The sequence below is a fragment of the Podarcis vaucheri genome, assembly GCF_965113315.1.
Source record: "Podarcis vaucheri genome assembly, chromosome: Z".
Classification (NCBI taxonomy): Eukaryota; Metazoa; Chordata; class Lepidosauria; order Squamata; family Lacertidae; genus Podarcis; species Podarcis vaucheri.
Genome location: NC_138758.1, coordinates 39,531,644 through 39,554,683, shown reverse-complemented (window position 1 = coordinate 39,554,683; position 23,040 = coordinate 39,531,644). Strand labels below are relative to the sequence as shown.

Sequence of the window (23,040 nt, the reverse complement as noted above, 5' to 3'; positions counted from 1 at the left end):
TCAAACCCCAGCTTTTCTTGGTGAGGCTGGGAAACACTGTCTGCCTGAAACCTTGCGGAGACCCTGCCAATCAAAAAATAAGGTCACATCCTCTCCATACATTTAAAGCACGTGGCTTTCCCTAAAAACCCTCAGAACTGTAGTTTGCCCTTTCATGGAGCTACAATTCCCAGCACCCTTAGCAGACTACCATTCCCAATTTTAAGGCAAGCCATGTGTTTTCACTGCAGTGTGGATGTCTCTACAGCCACAGCAGGCACTTCAACCATCCAACAGTTTGACGTTGCCCCCAAAGGCACAACAAGGATGTGATCTAAGTCTAGGTAGACCAGTAACAGTGCTTAAGGATAACGTTTAATGAGTACCTAACAAGTCATGAATGAGACAAAGGGAGTAGAGAGAATTAAATATTCAAATCGACAATTGGTTTTCGGTCCTAGAGAACTACAGCAAGCCCACAGTAATTGAAGACATGACAATATTAAGTAGATGCATGGTTTAGAAGACAATATCAAGGCAATTTATATAGAGATGCTTAGAAGAATTTAAGCTTAATAGTATCTCCAGTGCAAAAAGCCTGATTTTTTACATGGGCGGTGAGGGAAGTAGGTTGGGAGGTGGGTATGCTCCCCCCCCTTTTTTTTTACCAAAACTCCCAAGGAAAAGAAAATGTTCAGGAAAAAGAATGAGATTCATGGACTGTTTCCTATCTCACCATCCAAACCCAAGAGAAGGGATAGTCCATTGAACCTAATGGCTAGTAAAGGGGTCTCAACTGAAACATTTAACACCCAAACTTGACACTTGAGCTGCAAACCCACCCACCCTGATGGGAAGAGAGACATAGGCTGTGGTGTGATGTCTCTTGTCCATTTACACCACTAGGTTTTTCTATTAACAAATTTATCTGTTGCCACAGGGAGGGTAAGTACTTTCCTGTGGAAGCAAATAATGCATATGAGGCAACCTTAGAGTGAGTCGCCCTATAGGCCCATATACCCTGGGGATGGACCAAGTATCTAAACAGCAGCTCTCATCGGCTGTGGCCATGGGCCATGCTGTCCTGGGCTGATTTTATAGTCCACAACATTTGGAGGTACCATGTTTACTGCTTGATCTGGGTCGCTTGGCATTGTCTCCTCTCCTCTGGTTGATGGTTGCTTGTGGAGGATCTTCCTCAGCTCCTTGAAACATTGTCACTGGAACCTGAATTGCTGGCACATGAATTTGTAGTTCATTTCCTTTATGTTATGAACTGCTGTGTGACTCCAGTCCTGTTTTATCAAACTTTTATCTTAAATTTCCAAAGGATTTGGTAAGGAACTCTACTTTTAAGTCAGGAGACTTGTCCTCCAGCTGTTGAGATACCCACCTAATGTGCATGGTCTGTAACATCTGGAGGCCAGAGGTTCCTTGTCACAACCTCTACCCTATTTACTATTCACCACAACAACTCACAACTGCACAGATATTTCTCATTTATAACCTCTATATTCCAACGTTCCTTTCAGGAACTTAACGTGACATACAGAAGTTTTCCCTTCATTTTACTTTCAGAACAACCCTGTGAGGTGGTTAAATTATATTAAATTTATTTGCTGCAATTACATCCCACCTTTTTCTCCAAGGAGCATACATGGTTCTCCCCTTCCTCATTTTATCCCCACAACAACCGTGTGAGGTAGGTCAGACCGGGAGCCCAAGTGACTGGCCCAAGGTCGTTGAGTGAGTTTCATGGCCGAGTGGGGATTTGAACCCTGGTCTCCCAGGTGGTAGTCCAGTACTCTTATCCACTGCAACAAACTTAACTTGAAACCCAAGAGTCCTTGCATCGTAAGTATCTACGCTTGTGGATGTTTTAAAAAAGGATGCCATTGAGTAGTGTTAAAAAGAGTTAAGAGCAAAAAGGGTGCCTGGTAGAGAGAAGACAACAGTGAGCCTGAGTGGGCGCAGGCACATGGCTGCATGCACACACACATAGTGATGTCAAATTCTCGAGAATAATGTTTTGGAGAATATTCTCGATTAATGAGAATATTAGAGAATTTTCATTTAAAATAGAGCATTCATTTTAATGCACTGAAAATGATATGATTTTAATGCATTGAAAATGATATAATTACGGTAGTTAATATACAGTACATGTTTATTCATGGGGAAACTTGTTCAGATGGCAACCAAAAACTATACAGGTACTTTTATTCAATGGGGCATTCTTTGATTTTTTTGCACCAAACTTGAAATTGAAAATTCAGCGTGAATGACTCAAGTTAATCACTAAGCCTGCTGTTTTGGTGACTAAAACACAGCTTGATAAACAAAACTATATGCATACATATAAGAAGGAAGCCATTAAATATATTATCATTATATGATAATATATTTCAGTATGTCAATCTCTGGTAAATGGCACGTTGTACCCCTGCAAAATCCATGTTACAGTACTGGCACTAAATAAAAATATAGAAATGTCAACTGTTTAAATCAAGGCCACCTCACATGCTGTTACACATAATTGTATAGGCCTAGGTACTTTAAGTGTATAATGCATTAAAGCTACTTTATGTTAAAAATATCATACTGTATGGCCAAGGGTATAGAATTGCTAAGAATAAGGTCACACCAAAATAGAAAAAAGGCTATTACATATACAGTGGTACCTTTGGTTACGCACTTAATTCATTCCAGAGGTCTGTTCTTAACCTGAAACTGTTATTAACCTGAAGCACCACTTTAGCTAATGGGTCCTCCTGCTGCTGCCTCGTGATTTCTGTTCTCATTCTGAAACAAAGTTCTTAACCCGAGGTATTTTTGGGTTACCAGAGACTGTAACCTGAAGCATATGTAACCCAAGGTACCACTGTACAGTGGTACCTCGGGTTACAGATGCTTCAGGTTACAGACTCTGCTAACCCAGAAATAGTACCTCGGATTAAGAACTTTGCTTCAGGATGAGAACAGAAATCGTGCAGCGGTGGTGCGGCGGCAGCAGGAGGCCCCATTAGGTTAAGAACAGTTTCAGGTTAAGAACGGACCTCCAGAATGAATTACCGGTAAGTTCTTAGCCCGAGGTACCACTGTAGTTGAAATACATACGAATTCAAATGTTCATCAAATTAAATGAATAGCATTTTTAAAACTTTAAAGAAAAAATTTTCTGTAGCTCACATTTCAGAACTGCCAATGGTGAATGACACAATGCCCAGTAATATAACTGGATAAAAAAAAAAAAACATTATTCATTACTTACACTGGCAATATAACAGTTTGACTCATTATTTACTAAATTTTTAAATGTGACTTGTAAAACTGGTTCTTACATTAGAATTTACAGTTTGTGGAGAATATTCTCTGGAGAATTTCCTATCAGAGAATATTCTCACCTCATCTCACTACGCCCACCCACACACCCTCTGTATTCATTGCTGCAGGTGCAGCTCTTTCCTGCTCCACCCTGAGCAAACTTTAGTTGGGTCACATCAACTTTTTGGCAGTGCCGCACATGGCAGCATGGGGTCAAAAGCGGGTGGGAGTGTGGCAGGAGGTAGCTGCTGGGCAGGTTAGGTCTGAGCATCCTGTTTATTCAGTTGCAACTGGGTTCCTACAGGTAGGCAGCAAAGAACCCAGGACAAAGAGATATTTTAACCTTGATGCTTTAGGTCAGTGGCTTCCAACCTTTTCGAGTCCATGGCTCCCTTGACCAACCACATTCTTTCTCTGGCTCCCCTGAGGGAGCTGCTTACACTGGGGTTCCATTATAGCGCTTAAGTGGAGTGTTCCTGTGTTCTTCTGCCCTGCTACATTCCGCCCCGCTCCTTTTCGGCACCATTTTTGGAATGCATGTAAGTAGTAGCTCATGTGCCGGCTCAATGAATGCCATTGCTCTTTAGGGCAAAGCTGACACACTACATGAGAGCTCCAGCCTGCCTTTTCCAAAATTAGTGTGCACATGGGGGTGGAAAGGGAAAACAAGATTAAGATCAGAAGCAGAAAAGCAAAATAATATTAAGATCAAGCTGCTTTGCTATTTTCTTGCATTTCTCGAGCCCTTTGTGCAAAACTAAGGAACTATTAGTTACTGAAGCTGGGGAGGATTTTTGTTTGTGTGTGTGGGGGGGAAGATTTAAAGAAGATAAATAGTGGTGCGAACACGTTGCCCCATTTCTTCTAATGCTGTTTTATTTCAGGTGTCATTTATGGCCTTATGAAAAAATGGAAGCAATTAACCATTCAAAAAAGATAGCTTCTCGAAGCTACCAGCATGAGTTTGACCAAACTGCGGGAGGCACTGGAAGACAGAAGTGCCTGGCGTGCTCTGGTCCAGGTGGTCATGAAGAGTTGGACACGACTGAACAACAACAACAAAATACCTTTGTATTTTGGGCAAATTAATCTAGACATTTCCTGATTCTGTACTAAACAACAACAATTAACATTTGTTATAGGCCTATGCAACTGATGGCAGAGATGTCTAATTTATTTATTTATTTATTTATTTATTTGAATGGGTGGTGGGAGAGAGAGATGCAGGAAGATAATGGGCTGCAATTAGTGAAAGGATCCTGTGTCTCCCCTGACTGTTCAGGGTGCCATGACACTTTGGTTAACAACCAATGCCTTAGCTTTTGGGGCAGTATGTAACGTCACAAACTGCCAAATTACACAGAAAGGAAGGAGGGATTTAGGTACAGTGGTCAGGGGTGCAGAGGTGCAAAGACTGTGGTGCTGGGTGCAGATATAGTTACATTTGATACAGTTACACAGGTATGGCAACTTTGGGTGATTCAGACAAAAGGCTTGCAATCAGAGTGGTACCATAGGTGTCGGAAGCAAGGCATTCAGATGCAGTGAGATCTCCTGTTGACATTTACCGGTAGGCTTTGCCTTTCTCCATAAGGGAAATAAATTACAAGTCAAAGCAAGTTCCTTTGGGACAAACAGGTTGCTGACAATTTCAGAGCTTTCAAGGTTAAAAAGGAATGTAGCCTCAGGGTGGAACAATAGAAGGGCCTTTGCCCCAGAAAAGAGTTTGCAACAGTTTTGTCTTTGTACCCCAATAAGGTTATTCTGATTCAAAGTCATTTGTCCTTGTTACATTATTTGTGACATTCATAAAGGTTACAATTTGTTTATATATTTGTTTCAGTTTCATGCAAGTATCATGTCAGAAAATAGTTTAAGAGTTGACAGGGTTTTCATTACAACCACAGGGTCATAGGAAAACAATTTCAGCTCAGAGGATTCAAGTACAGTGGTACCTTGGTTCCCAAACTTAATCTGTTCCAAAACCAAAGTGTTCTAAAACCAAGGCGTGCTTTCCCATAGAAAGTAATGCAAAATGGATTAATCTGTTCCAGGCATTTAAAAACAACCCCTGAACAGTGGGGGAGGAAGGGGGCGGTGGGGGTGGTGCGCCCTGGGTATCATCCCTGAAGGGGTGTGTGATATCGCCGTGCCCCCCCGGGACACGCCACTTGCCACAGGCGGCGCCCCCCTGGAATACTCTCCACTCTCCACGTCCCCATGGGCGGCTAGCCCAGCCCCGGGTGCACAGCACGTGCGCTGCTCCAAGTGCCAGAGCAGCTAGCTCTGCCTCTGCTCTTAAAACAGCAATTTAACAAAAAAAATTCTATCTAATGAGATCATTGATCCATAAAATGAAAGCAATAATCAATGTACTGTACTATAAAATAAAAGACAGTATTGTAGATGATAAAAATTAAAATTATTTTTTTTTTCCTTATGTGCACTGATGATAGTCAATGTTTGGATGGAGGGCTTTTATCCATTTCTCCAGTCACACAATCAATCAATCAGTAGCTGAACTGGGTTCCACACAGTCACAAAAACAAGTTACAAGCCACAGTCACAAGTCAGTCCCATAAAATGAAGAACAAGTCACAGTCAAAAAACTGAAAAAGCCACACAAACAAAAATGCAAAAAATAGCAAAAACAAAAGCTCCCAATATCACCTCTGTGTTGTGTGGGTGCTCAGGACTCAGCAGCCGACAGACTCAACAGGGAGCAGTGGGGGACTCAATTTACAAATGGAACACACTCAACAGTAAGCGGAACATGTTCCGCTTCCAAGGCAAACCTACTTCTGGGTTTGCAGTGCTCTATTTCCAAGTTGTTCATAAACTAAGCTGTTCTAAAACCAAAGTACCACTGCAAAAAGGTGGTTTCTGGTAGGTTTTACTGTATTATAAAAAACAATGAAAACCTGGTATAAATAGGACTTCTTTGTAAATTGGAGACTTCCTCTTTCAACTGACTCCCTGCTGTGCAGACTGACAGGCAAATTTAGCTTGTTAGCGCAGTTTTGGGTGCATTTATCTGAAGGCACCATTAGGTGAATGTGTTTGTGTGGGACACACTTATTTACATGCACCCCTATGCATGTGTGTTCTCTGTGTGTATGTTTTTCTTTTTTTTACAACAATACATGCATGCAAGCTCCCATTAGGGTTGCCACCTTTGGCTGGGCAAAATAAATAGCAAGATGGGGGGGGGGATAAAAATTACTTTACCTGGTACAGAATGAAATGACTATAAAGCAATCCATTACAATGGGTTGTTTCCAATGCTGGTCATAATCATAGAGTAGACTCAATGAAATTTATGGATTTAAGTTAGCAATGCACATTAATTTCAATGACTCACATCCTCTCCCCTTGTTGAATTTCTGTCTGCCCGAAGAAAACCCAGCCAAAAAGAAATAAAGAAAGAGGTGGAGATAGCAACAAATTCTGTTTCACTTCCTAACAGAGCTTTGCCTCCAACATCCCTTTCCATATAACTGCTAAGGTCAATTCACACACACACACCCCACACATCTTAGTCAGACAAGTTCATTCGACCACTAGGGTTACATCTTTTCTTGTCACATATTTGAGACATTTTAAAAAAGAATTGGAAAGGACCCTGAGGGTCATCTAGTCCAACCCCCTGCAATATTAACTGTAATAAATGAAAATCTGCCCTTATTCCCTTATGGGGGACACAAGAGCCCTTTCAGAGTCCTTTGCACGTTCTCCATCGGTCGGAGAAAATAACAGAGGCCAACCAGAGAATATTGAGAAGCAAAGCAGCTAGTAAGCCTGATCTTTATTGAACTGTTGCAACAGGGTGCCCCCTTCACACGCAGGAGAAAAAAGAGGACCCCGAACAAAGGAGTGCCCGCCCTTATATAGACATTTTAAATTGCCTGCCCTGGAGTCCAAAACCACCCCCAGAAACATCATACCTACATCACAGAAAGGGGTGTAGCTCAAGAGAAATCTGAATATGTTGTTTACCTCCTGTCATTGTTTATCTCCTGTCTGGCAGGTTACCTGTTAATGCTTATGGTATTTGTTTGGATGGACGCGGGTGGCGCTGTGGGTAAAAGCCTCAGCGCCTAGGGCTTGCCGATCGAAAGGTCGGCGGTTCGAATCCCCGCGGCGGGGTGCGCTCCCATTGTTAGGTCCCAGCGCCTGCCAACCTAGCAGTTTGAAAGCACCCCCGGGTGCAAGTAGATAAATAGGTACCGCTTACCAGCGGGAAGGTAAACGGCGTTCCGTGTGCTGCGCTGGCTCGCCAGATGCAGCTTTGTCACGCTGGCCACGTGACCCGGAAGTGTCTCCGGACAGCGCTGGTTCGGGCAGGGGTACTTTTACCTTTACCTTTATTTGTTTGGATACCCTGGGGAGTCTGGCCAGTCTTTTGTAATGATAAATACTTACCGTATTTTTTGCACCATAACACTCACTTTTTTCCTCCTAAAAAGTAAGGGGAAATGTCTGTGCGTGTTATGGAGGGAATGCCTACAGGTGGCATGCCTACGGATTTTCCTCCTCTAAAAACTATGTGCGTGTTATGGTTGGGTGCGTGTTATAGAGCGAAAAATACGGTAATTCCTGAGCCTAGTCAAGTTGTTGTTCAGTCGTGTCCTACTCTTCGTGACCCCATGGACCAGAGCACAACAGGCACTCCTGTCTTCCACTGCCTCCCGCAGTTTGGTCAAACTCATGCTGGTACCTTCGAGAACACTGTCCAACCATCTCATCCTCTGTCGTCCCCTTCTCCTTGTGCCCTCCATCTTTCCCAACATCGGGGTCTTTTCCAGGGAGCCTTCTCTTCTCATGAGGTGGCCAAAGTATTGGCACCTCAGCTTCAGGATCTGTCCTTCCAGTGAGCACTCAGGGCTGATTTCCTTCAGAATGGAGAGCCAGGTCACAGGCTCACCCTATTCATACACAGACATAACCTTAAGACAGGATTTGTGAATGAAAAGACAATGGGGAGACTTTTCCATTTTCCTTTGACCTTGCAGAAAAAAAACATTTGGTCAGTTTGGGAGTCAAAATGATTTCTGGGCTGTTTCCCTGTGCTGCTTCAGACATGTGGTTTATATATTTATGTATGTGTTTGCTTGGTACATTTATGAACATTTATTATATATATATAAGACCTTAATTTATTTATTTCATAACTAAAGCATCATTTAAAGTACTCTTATACCACTTTAGTAGTCATGGAGTCCCCCCCCCCACAAAGAATCCTAGTTTGTTTGGAGACCCCCAATTCCTCTCCCAAATATATAGTCCCTGGAGTCCTCTGTGAAGAAGGATTAATTGCTATACCACTGTTCTTCCTCAGGTAGCAAAATGTCTTGGGCCAACCTAGTTCTGCCTCTTTATACAGACAGGAATGGCTTCCTGTTCCTTCCAGCTAAATGAAACTAGGCTGCCCTTCTGAGCTAAAGTGGTTTGCCAGTTCCTCCTTCTTGTTCCTCCTGGGGACAGTGCCTTAAACTGCTTTTCAAAGTATTTTTTCCTTGTTTGCTGATTAAACTTGTTAACGGAAAAATCTGAGGGCTCCCTTGGACAAAAAGTAAAGACACCAACCAGGATAACTTGGAGCAAAACAGCAGCCTGTAGGCTTGGCCTTTATTGAACTGTTGCAACAGGGTGTTCTCCTCACTCGCAGGAGAGAGGAAGGACCCAGAAAGATGGTGTGCAAGACCTTATAAAAGCTTTTGAAATTCCCCTCCTCTAGGTCAAGCCCACCCCCAGAAACATCATGCATACATTACAGAAAGGAGGGGTTGACATCATGCATACATTACAGAAGGGGTTGACATCATGCATACATTACAGAAAGCAGGGGTTGAGGGAGGAGTTGTGGTGGTAACCTGAGTGTCCTGTCACCCAGCTGGTTCCTCCTTTCCCCCTCCCCATGAGTACTTTCCAGGTGACAAAGGGGAGTTTGCAGTTTCCTGCCCCCAGAGGGAAGATCTGATCATTGTCCTTTGTTTCAGTCTGTGGTGAATCCACTGTTCTTTGTGATTTTGATTGTCTTCTGTCTGGGATTATCAGGGTTGACATAGCAACTGGGCAGGGCTCCTGTGGATGTGCTGGGATGGTGAAGGGATTATGGCTGACCAGAAACCAAGCCACCCCCCTTTGATAGTCCTTGTCACATGGAGTAAAAAAATGGAACAGTGCAAATCCGATGTATGGTTGATTTTCTATGAATTTATAACAGAAATGTGGCGTATGTAGTGTGTGAGTGTGAGTGTGTGTGAAGTTTGTACAAACAGAATGATTGGGGTGGGGGGGTTCCTGCTACAAACTGAAGGTGGGGGGAAAGTCTGAATCACCATGTATTTCTGTTCAAGCTGCTGTTGTGGGTCACATTCCCAACTCCTACCTAGGTATCAGATCCTTTTAAGAGTGGGCAGCCCTGTTTTACTTATTTACACTTTTGCCCACCTCTTTCTCCAAGGAGCTCAAGTTGGTAAACATGATTCCTTTTCCTCCCCAGCAATCCTGTGAAGGAGGTTAGTCTGAGTGTGAGTGCCTGGCCCAGGGCCACTCAGTGAATTTCACAGCCACGCAGGGATTTGAACCTGTATCTGAAGCACCTTGGAAGCTGCTGTGAGTGCTTTTCTTGTCAATAAAGAGTTAACTATCAGAGGTGTGCCTTCCTTGGCTGGGGAGTCCAGGACACAAGGTCCCATGTTCAATCCCCTGCATCTGTAGGTAGGGCTGGGAACACGCCCCCCCCAATGATTGAAACCACGGAAACCCTCTGCTGGAAGGATCAGTGATCTGATTCAGTATAAGGCAAGCTTCCAGCACTGCTAGGAGTTCTCTCATTTTCTCACTTTTTCAGTCTTGATTTTGGTTCTTCACATTTCCACACCAGTTTGAAAACTTTATACAGTGGTACCTCTGGATGCGAATGGGATCTGTTCCAGAGCCCCGTTCACATCCAGAAGCAAATGCAACCTGCATCCATGTGTCTGCACGTCTGTGGGTCGTGATTCGCCACTTCTGCGCATGCGCATGGTGTCATTTTGACTGTCTGCGCATGCATGAGTGGTGAAACCTGGAAGTAATGCGCTCCGTTACTTCTGGGTCGCTGCAGCGAGCAACCCGAAAATACTTATCCCGAGGCTACTTCAACCTGAGGTATGACTGTTTTTGTTTCTTTTTAAATTCTCATGAGAAATCATCAGCATTTTAAACTGAATTTATACTAATAGCCACTCAATTTCGCTTAATATACACATTGGTTTTGCACAGCATTCCCCCCTAGCATAATGCATGTTATTTTAGCCCTTCAGGGCATCCTTATGCGTGCTTTGCTATAGCAGATGTATTTTCCTACATACGAGTTGGCTAAGAGAACTGCCCTGCAAAATCCAGGGAAGTGAGAGTTTTGAAAGATGGTGCATATTTTCCTTCTGGCCTTGTTTCGGAAATTGCGAGTTACGTACAGTATAGGTTTTCCTTTAACGGAACCTGATTCCTTCCCTCCATCTCTAGTATGAACACAAGAGGGATATGCTTCTCATCAGGGGAAGACAAGTCTCTCCTGCTAAGAAGCCAAAGCTTACAAAACAGAAATCTGTTACACAAGCCAAATGAACCACACCTAATCCTTACTCCAACTGCTGAAATCCTTGCCTAAACTGTGTGAGATAGATTTGTGTGACTCAGCTTGCATTTCTGCACAGAGTTGAGGTAGTTTACTTTAGGATTATTGTTATTGTGCAAGTAAGGAGTGCCAAGTTAAATAAAAATATTGGGGAGGGGGCAGATAAGCCCCAGCCCCAATCCTGTCCACCTTAGGCTTGGTTCTCTATAGTCCTCCTCAGGCAGGGATGTGAAACCCAGGCATCTTTCCATAAAGGCTGTCAGTCAATGACAGTAGAATCCCCCCCCCCCTTTTTTGGTAATTTTTTTTGTTTTGTTTTACAATTTCAACTTCAACAATTATTTTCCATCAAAAAAAGAATGAGAAATACAAAATATCCAACATGAAGTAAAAGAACTAAAATTTAATTTTTTTTTTTTAAAAACCATCTTTTCAGAGGTTCTCTTTAACCTCTTGACTTCCTTTACTGGTTCATTGAATATATATATTTTCTGCATAATTATACTTAAACCTCTTTTTTTATTATCCTTAATATTTTATCCTAATTACATATCATCAGTTTTTATTGTTTCAGTTCAAATTTCCTTCCATAAACTTTATCTTATTTTAACCACTTGCAAGTGTTTAGTCAAAGCCTGCCAATGTTTCTACTTGTTTACAATATTTTTGTACATATACAATAAATGCCTCCCATTCTTTTTTAAATTTCTCAATGTCATTGTCTCTGAGCTTTTCTGAAAGTTTTGCCATTTCTGCACTGTCCATCATTTTCAATTGCCATTCTTCTATTGTTGGTCTCTTATCTTATCTTCCTTCCACATTTGGGCTAGTAAGATCCGGACTGCTGCTGTTGTGTACATAAACAGTTTTTTGTTTTACTTTGGGATTTGATTTTCTGTTATTCCAGTAAAACGCTTCTGGTTTTTTGGTAAAAGTCATTTTAAACATTTTCTTCAGTTCATTATACTGTATATCATTTCCCAGTAATTTTTAACTATTTTACATTCCCACCACATATGGTAAAAAGTACCCTCTTTTTCTTTACATTCCCAACACTTATTAGAAGTTGTTCTATACATTTTTGCAAGTTTTACCAGTGTTATGTACCAACGACACATCATTTTCATATAGTTCTCTTTCAGTATTGTACATGCAGTAAATTTCAAATCCACCTTCCAAAGTAGAATTCCAAGTAGCTGTGGTAAAAGAACATCTTCATTAGGACCAGGACAAAATTAGTATTATTTAATTATTATTGTCATTGATTTAGCAACCGTGTTCTCAAACAATCTACACATAATGTGATTAAAAGTATTTCAAAAACAAAAGCAACAAATACATTTAAAACTAAATCAAAACCCTACCAAACAAACCCTAACTCGTGGTTCAGACCCATTTATCCACCTGAGAAAACTTGTTGGGACAAAAATGTATTCAGCTGTCTCTGGAAAGTGGGTCCTTGTCATCAGTACTGGATTTAGGGTGATGTAGGTGGTTCCCCCGTACAGGACACTGAGCTGAGGAGGCACAAAGTAACAACAACAACAACAGTAGCAGCAGCAGCAGCAACAACAACGCCTATATTTATACGGTTTCCTACTCTAGTTTGTCCTCGCTCAGGGCGCCATATTACCAAAGTCCTTCTCTGCTGTCATATTTCAGCAGGAATGCTGTTCCACAGAACAGGGGCAGCCACACTAAAAGCCCTGCTCCAAGTTACTGCAGATTCTCCAGGAGACCACAGTCATCTATTCTACAGGGTTTCTCAAGTATCACAAAGGAAAGTTGCAGCCTTTTGAGTAAAGCAGAACTCTAACTCAGAGTGGATGTTAAGTAAGCAAGCAAGCAAGCAAGCAAGCAAACAAACAAACAAACAAACAAACAAACGAATAAACCAACAAAAAGGGGGTGGAGGAAAAGGGGGTGGAGCAGCTCCCATTTGAAGAAACATTGCAGGATTTGGGGCTTTTTAGTTTGGACAAAGGGCAACTAAGAGTTGGAATGATAGAAGTTTAAAAAAATTACGCATGGCATGGAAACAGAGGGGTAGGGAAAAGCTTCTCTCCTCTCAAAACACTAAAACTTGTGGACATCCATTGATGCATAATTTTGAGAGATCTGGGACAGTTAAAAGAAAGTGACTTCTTCATACAGCACATACCGGTAGTTAACCTATGGAACTCACTCCCACAGGAGGCACTAGGCTAGATGGCTTTAAAAGAGGACTAGATGTATTCATGGAGAAGAGGGCTAACCATGATGCTACACTTTGCCTGCACAGCTGGAGCCAGCAATGATTCTGAATACTAGCTGCTGGTAAGGCAGCACGGTGGAACATGCTGTAGGCCGAGCCTAGCGGGTGCTGCAGGGCATCATAACTATGATGTAGTGAATTGAGCAGAATGGAAGGCGAGAGGCGGTGGTGGGGACCCAATTTTGGCCTTGCGCAGGGCACCACTGAAATTTGAAATTCAGAAAGTCCGCCCCTGAGGGGATAGCGCTCTTATGCTTGGGTTCTGTCTGCAGGTTTCCCTCAAGCATTTGGTTGTCCACTTTAAGAACAGGATTAAAAAGAAAAAAAGAAAAAAGTTAGTGTAGCTCCAGTCTGCAGTCTTTTAAAATGGGCTAGACGGAGTGTTTTAGGATTTAATCTGGATGGATTTATGCCTTGTTTAACCCTTTCCCTTCCACACTGATTCCATGATACAGTTCACACTGTAGCCCATAGCAGTTTGGAGTACAATGGAGGTCACATTGGAAAGCCTGCATGGGAGACAAAGCTAAACTTATGGCCCAGATCCAAATTTTGTATTGGTGACTGCTGCAGGCTCACTCAGCCAGCCCTCCTAGATACAGCACTCTGTTTTGTTCTGGGAGCTGGCTGTGAATTTGCCAGAGAGTTTTGACTCTCAGGAAGAGGGAGAGCAGAACAGTGATTTGGACCAGAATTTGCAGAGAGATCTAGGTTCTGGAGTTAGGGAGTGGTAAGTTTTCTGGGCTGGCTTCAGCTTAGATTTCCTTGTCTCCCTGGTTTCTGAAATGCTAGGAATGCAGACTCAGATAATCTTTACATCCGGTGGGAAGGAAGTACCAATCTCCAGCTTCCATCAAAATAAACCATCCACAGAAACAGCCCAGAATTCAGCTGAAATGAATTTCCTCTTCAAAATCTTTTGCAAGCAATCATGTTTCCTTCCAGTCATTTGATGTTTGGCTGTTGATATTTGATATTACAGTGTTCAGTATCTTGACATGCAATGGCACTGAGCATTGGTAATCAATTGTATTAAGCTACAGGCCTGATTGTATTTATTCAGAAGTAAGTGCTATTGAATACAGCAGATGATGTATTCCTTGGAGATTAGATCTGCTGCCCCTGTGGATCCTACTGCCTGAGGTGGTCACCCCACCTTGCCTCATGGGTGGGCCAGCTCTGTATTGAATTCAGTGGGGCTTACTCCCAAATGGGGTTATGAATGCAGTATTAGAATTTGATGCTTTACACACAATGATATTCTGGATTGTCTCCAACCAAGTTTAACTCAGAATAGACCCACCTTTCCTATTCAAATTCAAATATATCAATAGGCCTACACTGAGTGGGACTAACATTGGATACAACATTTAGTACTGAATACTTAAATATTAATGCTTTATTTTTTTATAATAATCTATAATGTTTGATAGATGGCTTATAATGGTTTTTAATCCCACTCAGTGACTAGTGTTGAAGCAATGATTCTTCAACATCAACTTCATTGGGCTGGTCATGTTGTGCGGATGCCTGATGATCGTCTTCCAAAACAACCACTATATTCCGAACTTAAAAATGGAAAGCGTAATGCTGGTGGTCAACAAAAGAGGTTTAAAGACTGTCAGGAGGCAAATCTTAGAAAAATGTAGTATAAACACTGGCAACTGGGAAACACTGGCCTGTGAGTGCTCCAATTGGAAAACAGCCTTTACCAAAGGTGTCATAGGCTTTGAAGACACTCGAAATCAGGATGCAAGGGAGAAACATGCTAAGAGGAAGGCACACTTGGTAAATCCACACTGTGATCAAATCCTGCCTAGAAACCAATGTCCCCACTGTGGAAGGATGTGTGGATCCAGAATTGGCCTCCACAGTCACTTACGGACTCATTGTTAAAACCGTGTTTATGGAAGACAATCTTACTCAGCTATGAGTGATCGCCAAAGGAGAAGAAGAATGGTTTTTAATGTGAAATATGTGACATGTAATATATTACAGTTGGCATGCGATGGTATTTAATATTTGATAAATTACATGAAATAGTACTCAGTATCACACAGTATATGAGAGGTTACATGCAGTAGTATTTAGAAGCTGATACCTGATATGACCACAGAGTTAAACCACAGAGTTAAACAGTTAAACCACAGAGCCTAGAACTTGCCGATCAGAAGGTCAGCGGTTCGAATCCCCGCGATGGCATGAGCTCCCATTGCTCGGTCCCTGCTCCTGCCAACCTAGCAGTTCGAAAGCACGTCAAAGTGCAAGTAGATAAATAGGTACTGCTCTGGCGGGAAGGTAAACAGTGTTTCTGTGCACTGCTCTGGTTTGCCAGAAGCGGCTTAGTTATGCTGGCCACATGACCCGGAAGCTGTACGCCGGCTCCCTCGACCAATAAAGCGAAATGAGCGCCGCAACCCCAGAGTCGGCCACGACTGGACCTAATGGTCAGGGGTCCCTTTACCTTTACGTACCTGATATGACAGATGGCATGCAACGATATGTAGTATTTTATATTTGACATGTAATGGTATTTGAAAATGGTGAATGAGAACTTATTACAGTTAATGGTTGATGTCTGCTGAAATTAAAACAACCGAGAGATACCAATGTTATAAGAAAAACTGTGCCCATTCCCTTATGGGGTATTCCAGAACCCCTATAGAGTACTTAAGTGGGTTCCATGTCAGTAGGAGAAGATAACAGAGGCCAACCAGAGTATACTGAGAAGCAAAGCGGCTGGTAAGTCTGACCTTTATTCAAGAAATTATTGCAACAGGGCCCCCACTCACCACACACAGGAGGCAGAGGAACCCCAAACTGTGGTGTGCAAACCCCTATAAAGACTTATATGAAGACCTATAGCCCAAGACCACCCACAGAACATCAACCTTAGAATTCTTATAACACCAATAAGCCCCAATAACTCACATTTTGTATTTAACCCACCACCCTCAGCTCAGGCATTGCTTTCCACCCTCTCTGTGATCATTACTCCTTTGTTTTCAGAACAGGGACAGGAGCTGAATCATAGTTTGTTTTCTTATTGCAGATAGTGAGATGATCCTCAATGAAAAAGAGGTAGAGGCTCCCTCTCAGAAAAATGATGAGCTGAAAAGGAGTTCCCCTGCAAGAGGCAAGAGGCAATGGCATCCTTTTCCAGAGTCATGACAGGGAGCAGGAGTATGCTCTGAGGTTATGGCAGCAAAAGATCTAGCCTCTTAAGCTGCCCATCATAACCCTTCAGCTGTCCATCATGACCCAGGGCACCCTCAGATTCAGGGCTCCAGCACTGCTGCAGGAGATAAGCCAAATGGTTAGATCTTTAGACCACCCCCAGAAACATCATACATACGGTACATCACAGAAGGGGTGGACTACAACAGAAATCTGAGTGTGTGTGTTTTTCCTCTTGACTGCTAGGTTGCTTGATTAGATTACCTGGGCATCCTGGTCACTCTTTTGTTACTCAGTTCCTGAATCCAGGTCACAGGTCACAGGCTCACACCCTATTCATATCTTAAATGTGCCCTTAAGCCAGGATTTGTGAAAGAGACAATGGGGAGATTTCCCATTTCCTTCAACCTTGCAGAGAAATATTTGAGGTCATTTTGGGAGAGAGAAAATGGTTCCAGGACTTTTCTGTGGGTTTTAGACATGTGGTTTACATATTTGTATGTGTTTGCTTGGTACATTTATGAACATCTATTTGTATATAAAAGACCTTAAAATTCTTATAACACCAGGATCTCAAGAGTCACGCTGCCTAGAATTTCTGCCCTCCCTTCCCTACAGGTGGGCGGGGTTTGTGGCACTGAGTGGGGGCTCACCTGGACAGGTGCCTCCCACCTGCTTGGGTTGGCCTTTGACCCGCCAAGTAAAAGAGGGTGGCCCTTTTGACCAAGCATCACTTGGTTTTCTTCCTTCCAGGATCATCTTCCAGTTTGCAGGACGTGTGAGCAACCAGATTGAGGTAAGTCTTTTGCGTTGTTTGTTACAGGCTGCTTGCCAGCCTTCCTTGATTGTTTTTCAGCGGCAGTGGCGCTGGGGTGTGGTGTGATGTGGTGTGGTTGCTGCTTGCTGTGGGGGCGCCTTACCAGGCCTGAGAGGGCGGCAGGCGCCCCAGCAGTAGGCCACATGGTTCAGCGGGCAGCAGCCTCTTTTTGGCATTTGCACCCTCTTTGCCCCTTTTCTCCTTGGGGTGGGGTGGGTGTGTGGGCCCATCTGCCCCACTGCTCGCCATGGGGGGGGGCAACTCCAGCTTTTTTTCTGCTGCCACTGCTTTCAACCATAAGCCGCATGGCGGCTGTTCTTTTAGGCAGCTCTGTGGGGGGCATGTTTAGGCCGCATTTGCAGTGCTTGATATTTTGCGATCGCTCTGGCTACAGGCTTCATGTGTGGTGCATTTTTAGGGTGGAAGTTGTCCCCCTCCTTGTTATGGGGGTGGCCCTATTCCATCCTTGGAGGGTCTACTCCACAGGATTCCAGAGCATATGGATGTGAGCTAACTTGTTACTTTCTTTTGCAGTTTCAGCGTGTGTGTGCAGTTAGGTTGGCTGGTTTTGTCTCTACCCCCCCCCCATCTTCTGATTTTAATCAAGATACTCTTGTAGGAAAATAACCAATATAGCAGTATAATAAGTATTAAAGAAAACACCACACCACCTGCCCATCTTACTCAGGTCTGTAGTGGCTCGCTTCAAGGTGCATTATGTCTCTAGCCACGGCTGCTGAACAAAGGGAAGGCTCTCCCCCTCACACACATGAAGCTGTAGTGGTGGGCACCCCTAAAGCCGCAGTGAAGGGCACCCCTAGCAATGCTGTAAAAGCAGCCAATAGGATTTAAAAAAGGGCCTTGTCTTCCGGCAGGAAGGTCCCACCTATGAAGCTCATAATAACTAAGAAAAAGGTGAGGGATGATCGGTTTGATGGCCCCTCCACATCTGATGGCAGGCCCTACAGGGCCCACCCCAAGAATAAAAAGCGTGTGTCCCCAGAGCAGCTCGCTGCTGAGAGCGTGGCTTCACAGTCCAGTGGGGACGATGTGCAGGAACTACTGCACCAGAACCGCAGCCTGCAGCGTCGCCTGGCCCGGGTTGAGGAGCGTTTAGATAGGTCTAAGTCCCCTTGTCGACGGTCTCGTGAGGGTAGGCATAGGCATAGGTCACCTGTTTCGAGTTCACCAGACAACTCCTCCAGCCCTGATTTGCGCAGAACACGACGCAGGAAGAAGAGGTCATACAGATCAAGGAAGCATGGGTGTAAGTGCAAGAGGGACACTTTGGATTCTTCGGATCTTTCAGGTACGTGTGATTCCTCCTGTGGCGAGTCGGAAGAACTCTTCAAGGGGTACTGGGTTACTACCCACAAGGCCCCTGGCCTTCCTAGTTGGAACGTCACACTCGGCGTCATCGCCGCGCCTTTGGGGCCAGGGAGCCATGTGGGGAGGATGGGCTGGATGCAAAAGGGAGGGTGCGGGCGTCAAACTTCAAGCGCACGGATCAGCCACCCGGAATCCAGCTTAAAAAGAATCTTCACAATCTGCCAAATCTTCCTGGTGCTCCTAAAGCGCAAGGGCCTTGCCATTAAAACTTTACAGTGGTACCTTGGGTTACATACGCTTCAGGTTACAGACGCTTCAGGTTACAGACTCCACTAACCCAGAAATAGTACCTCGGGTTAAGAACTTTGCTTCAGCATGAGAACAGAAATTGTGCGGCGGCAGCACGGCAGCAGCGGGAGGCCCCTTTAGCTAAAATGGCACTTCAGGTTAAGAACAGTTTCAGGTTAAGAACGGACCTCCGGAACGAATTAAGTACTTAACCCGAGGTACCACTGTAATGCTTTACAGGACAGCTATCTTATTCTTTTGTAAATTCCTTTGTTGGCCGGACCCCTGTGACAGCTTCCACGAGAAAAGCTACATTCGACCCAGCTCCTCCTTATTGTTTGCAATTTAATTTTCTTACAGGTTTGCCCACCATGAAGATCTGGGTTGTAGGGCATAGCATTGTCCATTGGGTGGCAGATTATGCCTGGTCACACAATGGAGGCCGTAACCTTAACACCCACCCCAAGGTATGCATTTATTGGATGGCCCAGCAGGGCATGCGTTGGCCAAGCTTGATGCCCATGCTGCGTAGTGCTGCAGTGGTGCACGGCCCTCCAAGGGTCTTGATTTTACACTTGGGAGAGAACGATCTAGTGGAACAAAAAGGCATTGCCCTGACCCTTGCTGCAAGGGCAGATATAGAAAGCTTGCATGCCTTGTATCCAACAAAGACTATCGGTTGGTCCAATCTCCTTCCCCGCCTGCGCTGGAGAGGGGCTTCCAATCCATCTCGCATCAGTTACGCTGTGGGGAAAATCAACAGGGCCATGCGCAATACCATGTGGCTAATTGGTGGATTCTCTATTCCACATCCCACCATCAGGGCAGATAAGGCCAGCCTATTCAGGGCGGATGGAGTACACCTGACCCCACTTGGTAGTGACCTCTGGCTGCATGACTTGCGACAAGTCCTCAAGGACTGGGTAGACAACGGTTTGATGGCAGAGCATGGGTGATTGGTCCTTGGTTGTGGGACTCGGGCTCACCTGGACGGGTGCCTCCCACCTGCTTGGGTTGGCCTTTGACCCGCCCTTGGCCAGGGAGGACAATGGACGGCCAGCCGGGGGTGGGGCTAAGGCCAAAGAAAAGAGGCTGACCCTTTTGACCAAGCCTCACTTGGTTTTCTTCCAGGATCACCCACCCACCCACCCTCCCTCAAATTAATAATTTCTTGCCTCCAAATAATTTCATCCTAGATCAGCGGTCATCAAGTTAACGATACTTTTTCCTTACAGACTAATATTTTGCGTTCCAGGTCAGCAGGCGCTGCTGCGGTCGTAAGATGGTTGCTGTATTCAGAACCGGGAAGGAATTTTCCCTGCATTGGCAGGTTTCGCTTCCCCGTAGCATTTTGTCACAACGTTGGCAGCTTTAGGCCTTGGCAAGGTATCCTTTTTAGTCTATCGTCAAGTTGTGGGAGATGCATTCATGCTCCCTTCCCAAGCGGTGGCATTTGCCTATTAAAGGGCAAAAACTGGGAGTCCCTGGCCTTAGAGCGGCGGCATGTAGGTCAAACTCCCAGGCTGAGGTTAGTGAAAGGGCATGCTGTGTAAGTTTGTGCTTTGCAGTCCCCTCTCACTACACCTCATCAGCCTGCACATCCTCAGCCAGACAGGCTGAGAGAGTTACCTGCCAAGGCTTGTGTCAAGTTCCCACTTCTGAAGCTCAATAAAGTTGTGGCCAATTTGAACCCATACTCTGGTCTCTTGTCTCATTCTTTGTGGGGAAGGGGTAGCCACCACAGACAGGGTTTAGCACCTGTGCCCGCAAACAGTACCAGTGCACTGAGTGCGAGATGTGCTTCCGGCAAAGCCAGGTCCTCACCAAACACCAGAGGATTTGCACAGGGGAGAAGCTGTACCATTGCCAGGAAAGACCTTCAGCCTGTGCTCGGATCTGTACAGGCACCGTTGGGGCCACTCTGGAGAGAAACTGCTCAAGCGCTAGGAGTATGGGAAAGGCTTCACACAGGACTCTAGGTAGCACTGACCCCAGAAACAATAGTGTTCGGAGAACAGACTGGAGTGAAACAACAGGGGATATGGCCTAGGAGATGGGTAGCCATCATGTCTCGTCCATTACTTCATGATGCAAAACACAGAAACCAACAGCAGGTGTGGAATTCAGCGTCCTGAGATTTTCATGCTCAAGTGTTCACTTACAATCCTCCCCAGGATGCTGGGAGCAGCCATGGGTGGCTGTGTGGCTTCAATCGCCAGCGCCTCCTCCTCTGCCTCCTGGTGCTGCCACCAGCAAGAGCCTGCTTCCACCCTCTTTCCCCTCCACAGCAGGAGGGGGTGGAGAAGGAGCTGGCCACTGGAGGCATGCTGCACTCAGCTCCATGCTTTGCTCCACATTCAGCCTCCTCAACATTGAGGCGGGGGGACTGGCTCCCTGCAAGAGATACTGAGGGGATCCGCAGGCCCCCAGGAGTTGACATACCTGCATACTGGGCTATGGAACTTCTGGCCCATGGGTGAAATGACACCTTCGAGACATCTTTCCAGCCCTTAGGACCTCCATAAGCCATGCCCCCTCCCCAGGCCACATTCCTTACTGCTCTGATGGTGAGTCTTGAGTGGAAGGAGGCAGAAAGAGGTATGTGTTAGAAACCTACTGTACAAGTCACACTGATTGCCTGTTTTTGCTACAGCCCTGTTCACCACTGCCTTGCAGACCCCAAGAAGCTCCCTACAGGGGAGTGTGGCCCCCAGCCTGAATAAAGGTCCCCCCAACTCTGTTATAAAACAAGAATCTGCAGCAGGTTAATATGAAACTGTGGTAAGCCCTCCCATCAAATCTCCAGGAAATAAACAACTATTGGCTATAAAAGAAGACATTGGAAGGCAGCCCTGTATCAGGAAATTTTTAACGTCTGATGTGCTACAATTTTTTATATATGCTGTAAGTTGCCCGCTGCCACTGCAGACCAAACAATTCTGACTTGAAAGCAGCTAGTTAAAATTTTAAGCAGTACAGGTGGAAAGGCAAAAATTCAGTTGCTTCCTTCTGTTTGTATTCATTTTGGAGGGTCTGTCTTTGTTCAGTTCCTCAGCTCCACATCCTCTCACTTCACCCCTTTCTGCACCCTGACTATCTGCCTTGGTAGCAGAAATGAGTCCAGACGCCGCAGCTGGAGCACATGGCCCAAGTGGAGCACCCAAAGATCCTGTTGCTGCTACCCATCCACCTCACCTCTGAAGGTGGAGGGATTCAGATTGGGGACTCCAATGATTATCTCAATGATCAGAGAGATGTGAATGGGACTTAGAGGTTCTTCAGATGCTGCCTCATTCCTAGGCTGTCTAGGGCAGGCGGGGGGCACCATTCAGCCTTGAGGGCTATATTCCATTCTGGGCAACCTTGGACAGTAGCCCAGTGGTTGAAAGAGCCGAGGTGAAATTGGGCAGAGCAATGAATGCAAATTTTATGCTTTGTAAATAAGCTAGTTTCTGCACATTCATCCACACACCCCTCTCCATCCTCCATCCAGGCATGCAAAATACATTATCAGAGTTCAAGGACACACTATAGTCAGGTAAAAGTACCCAAGATGTCTGCAAGCGCCAGTGGGAGGCAGTGTGGGGAAAACCCTGCGGGAGAACCTTGGAGGGCTGCATTTAACGTTCAGGCCCAAGGTCCTCCACCCCCTATTTAGGGGCTTTAACAATATTATCTTTAGTTAGCCAAAATGCAACTTCCAGCTTTTATTTAGAAATGTGGACCACATTGCAAAGAAGCATTACTGTTTGATCTGCTAGCCAGTACAGTAGTAGGAACCCTGTCAAAGGAAAAAAGTATCCAGCCTCTGCTTGGTTCTTTGACATTCTCTATGCTAATCAGCCACCAACAAACTTGAAAGCCACATTATTACCTAATTCAGTTGCTGGAACAAGGAAAATCTATAATTCCCCTGTGTGGTCCCATGCCATTCCCCTCCCCTCCCCTTTACACCACTAAACTCAATGTCGGATCCAGTTGGACAGCTCAAGCATCTTTTTGCTCTTGGGTGCAATTCTATCTTGTTCAGCATCTGACGGTTGGCCCCACCCAGCAGGCAATAGGGAAAACATGCAAAGCTTATGTTAGCACGTAGCTTGGGGAAAGCACCTCTTTCCTTGTACTTTGTGCCAGAGATTTCTCCCCCGGGTTTGTTTAGCTGAAGATGCTGCAATATGCAATATGGCATGCTCCAGACTGGAGAGCAGGTGTGGGGGACATGCCCTCCAGGTATTGTTTTGGAGATTA

The 23,040-nt window shown here is 44.8% G+C and overlaps 1 protein-coding gene across 2 annotated transcripts; it reads left to right on the top strand.

Annotated features, from left to right (window-relative positions):
* Positions 1 to 18,063: 18,063 nt before the first annotated feature.
* Positions 18,064 to 20,167, top strand: LOC309523697 (uncharacterized protein; the record flags this gene model as incomplete). Of its 2 annotated transcripts, XM_082207760.1 has the most annotated exons (3): positions 18,064 to 18,484; positions 19,153 to 19,259; positions 20,048 to 20,167. In XM_082207760.1, 3 exons carry the CDS (start codon positions 18,064 to 18,066, stop codon positions 20,165 to 20,167), a joined length of 648 nt encoding a protein of 215 aa, XP_082063886.1. The 2 variants fall into 2 exon arrangements, with proteins under 2 accessions (XP_082063886.1, XP_082063885.1); XM_082207759.1 differs by lacking the exon at positions 20,048 to 20,167 and having other exon boundaries at positions 19,153 to 19,748.
* Between the last annotated feature and the right edge of the window lie 2,873 nt (positions 20,168 to 23,040).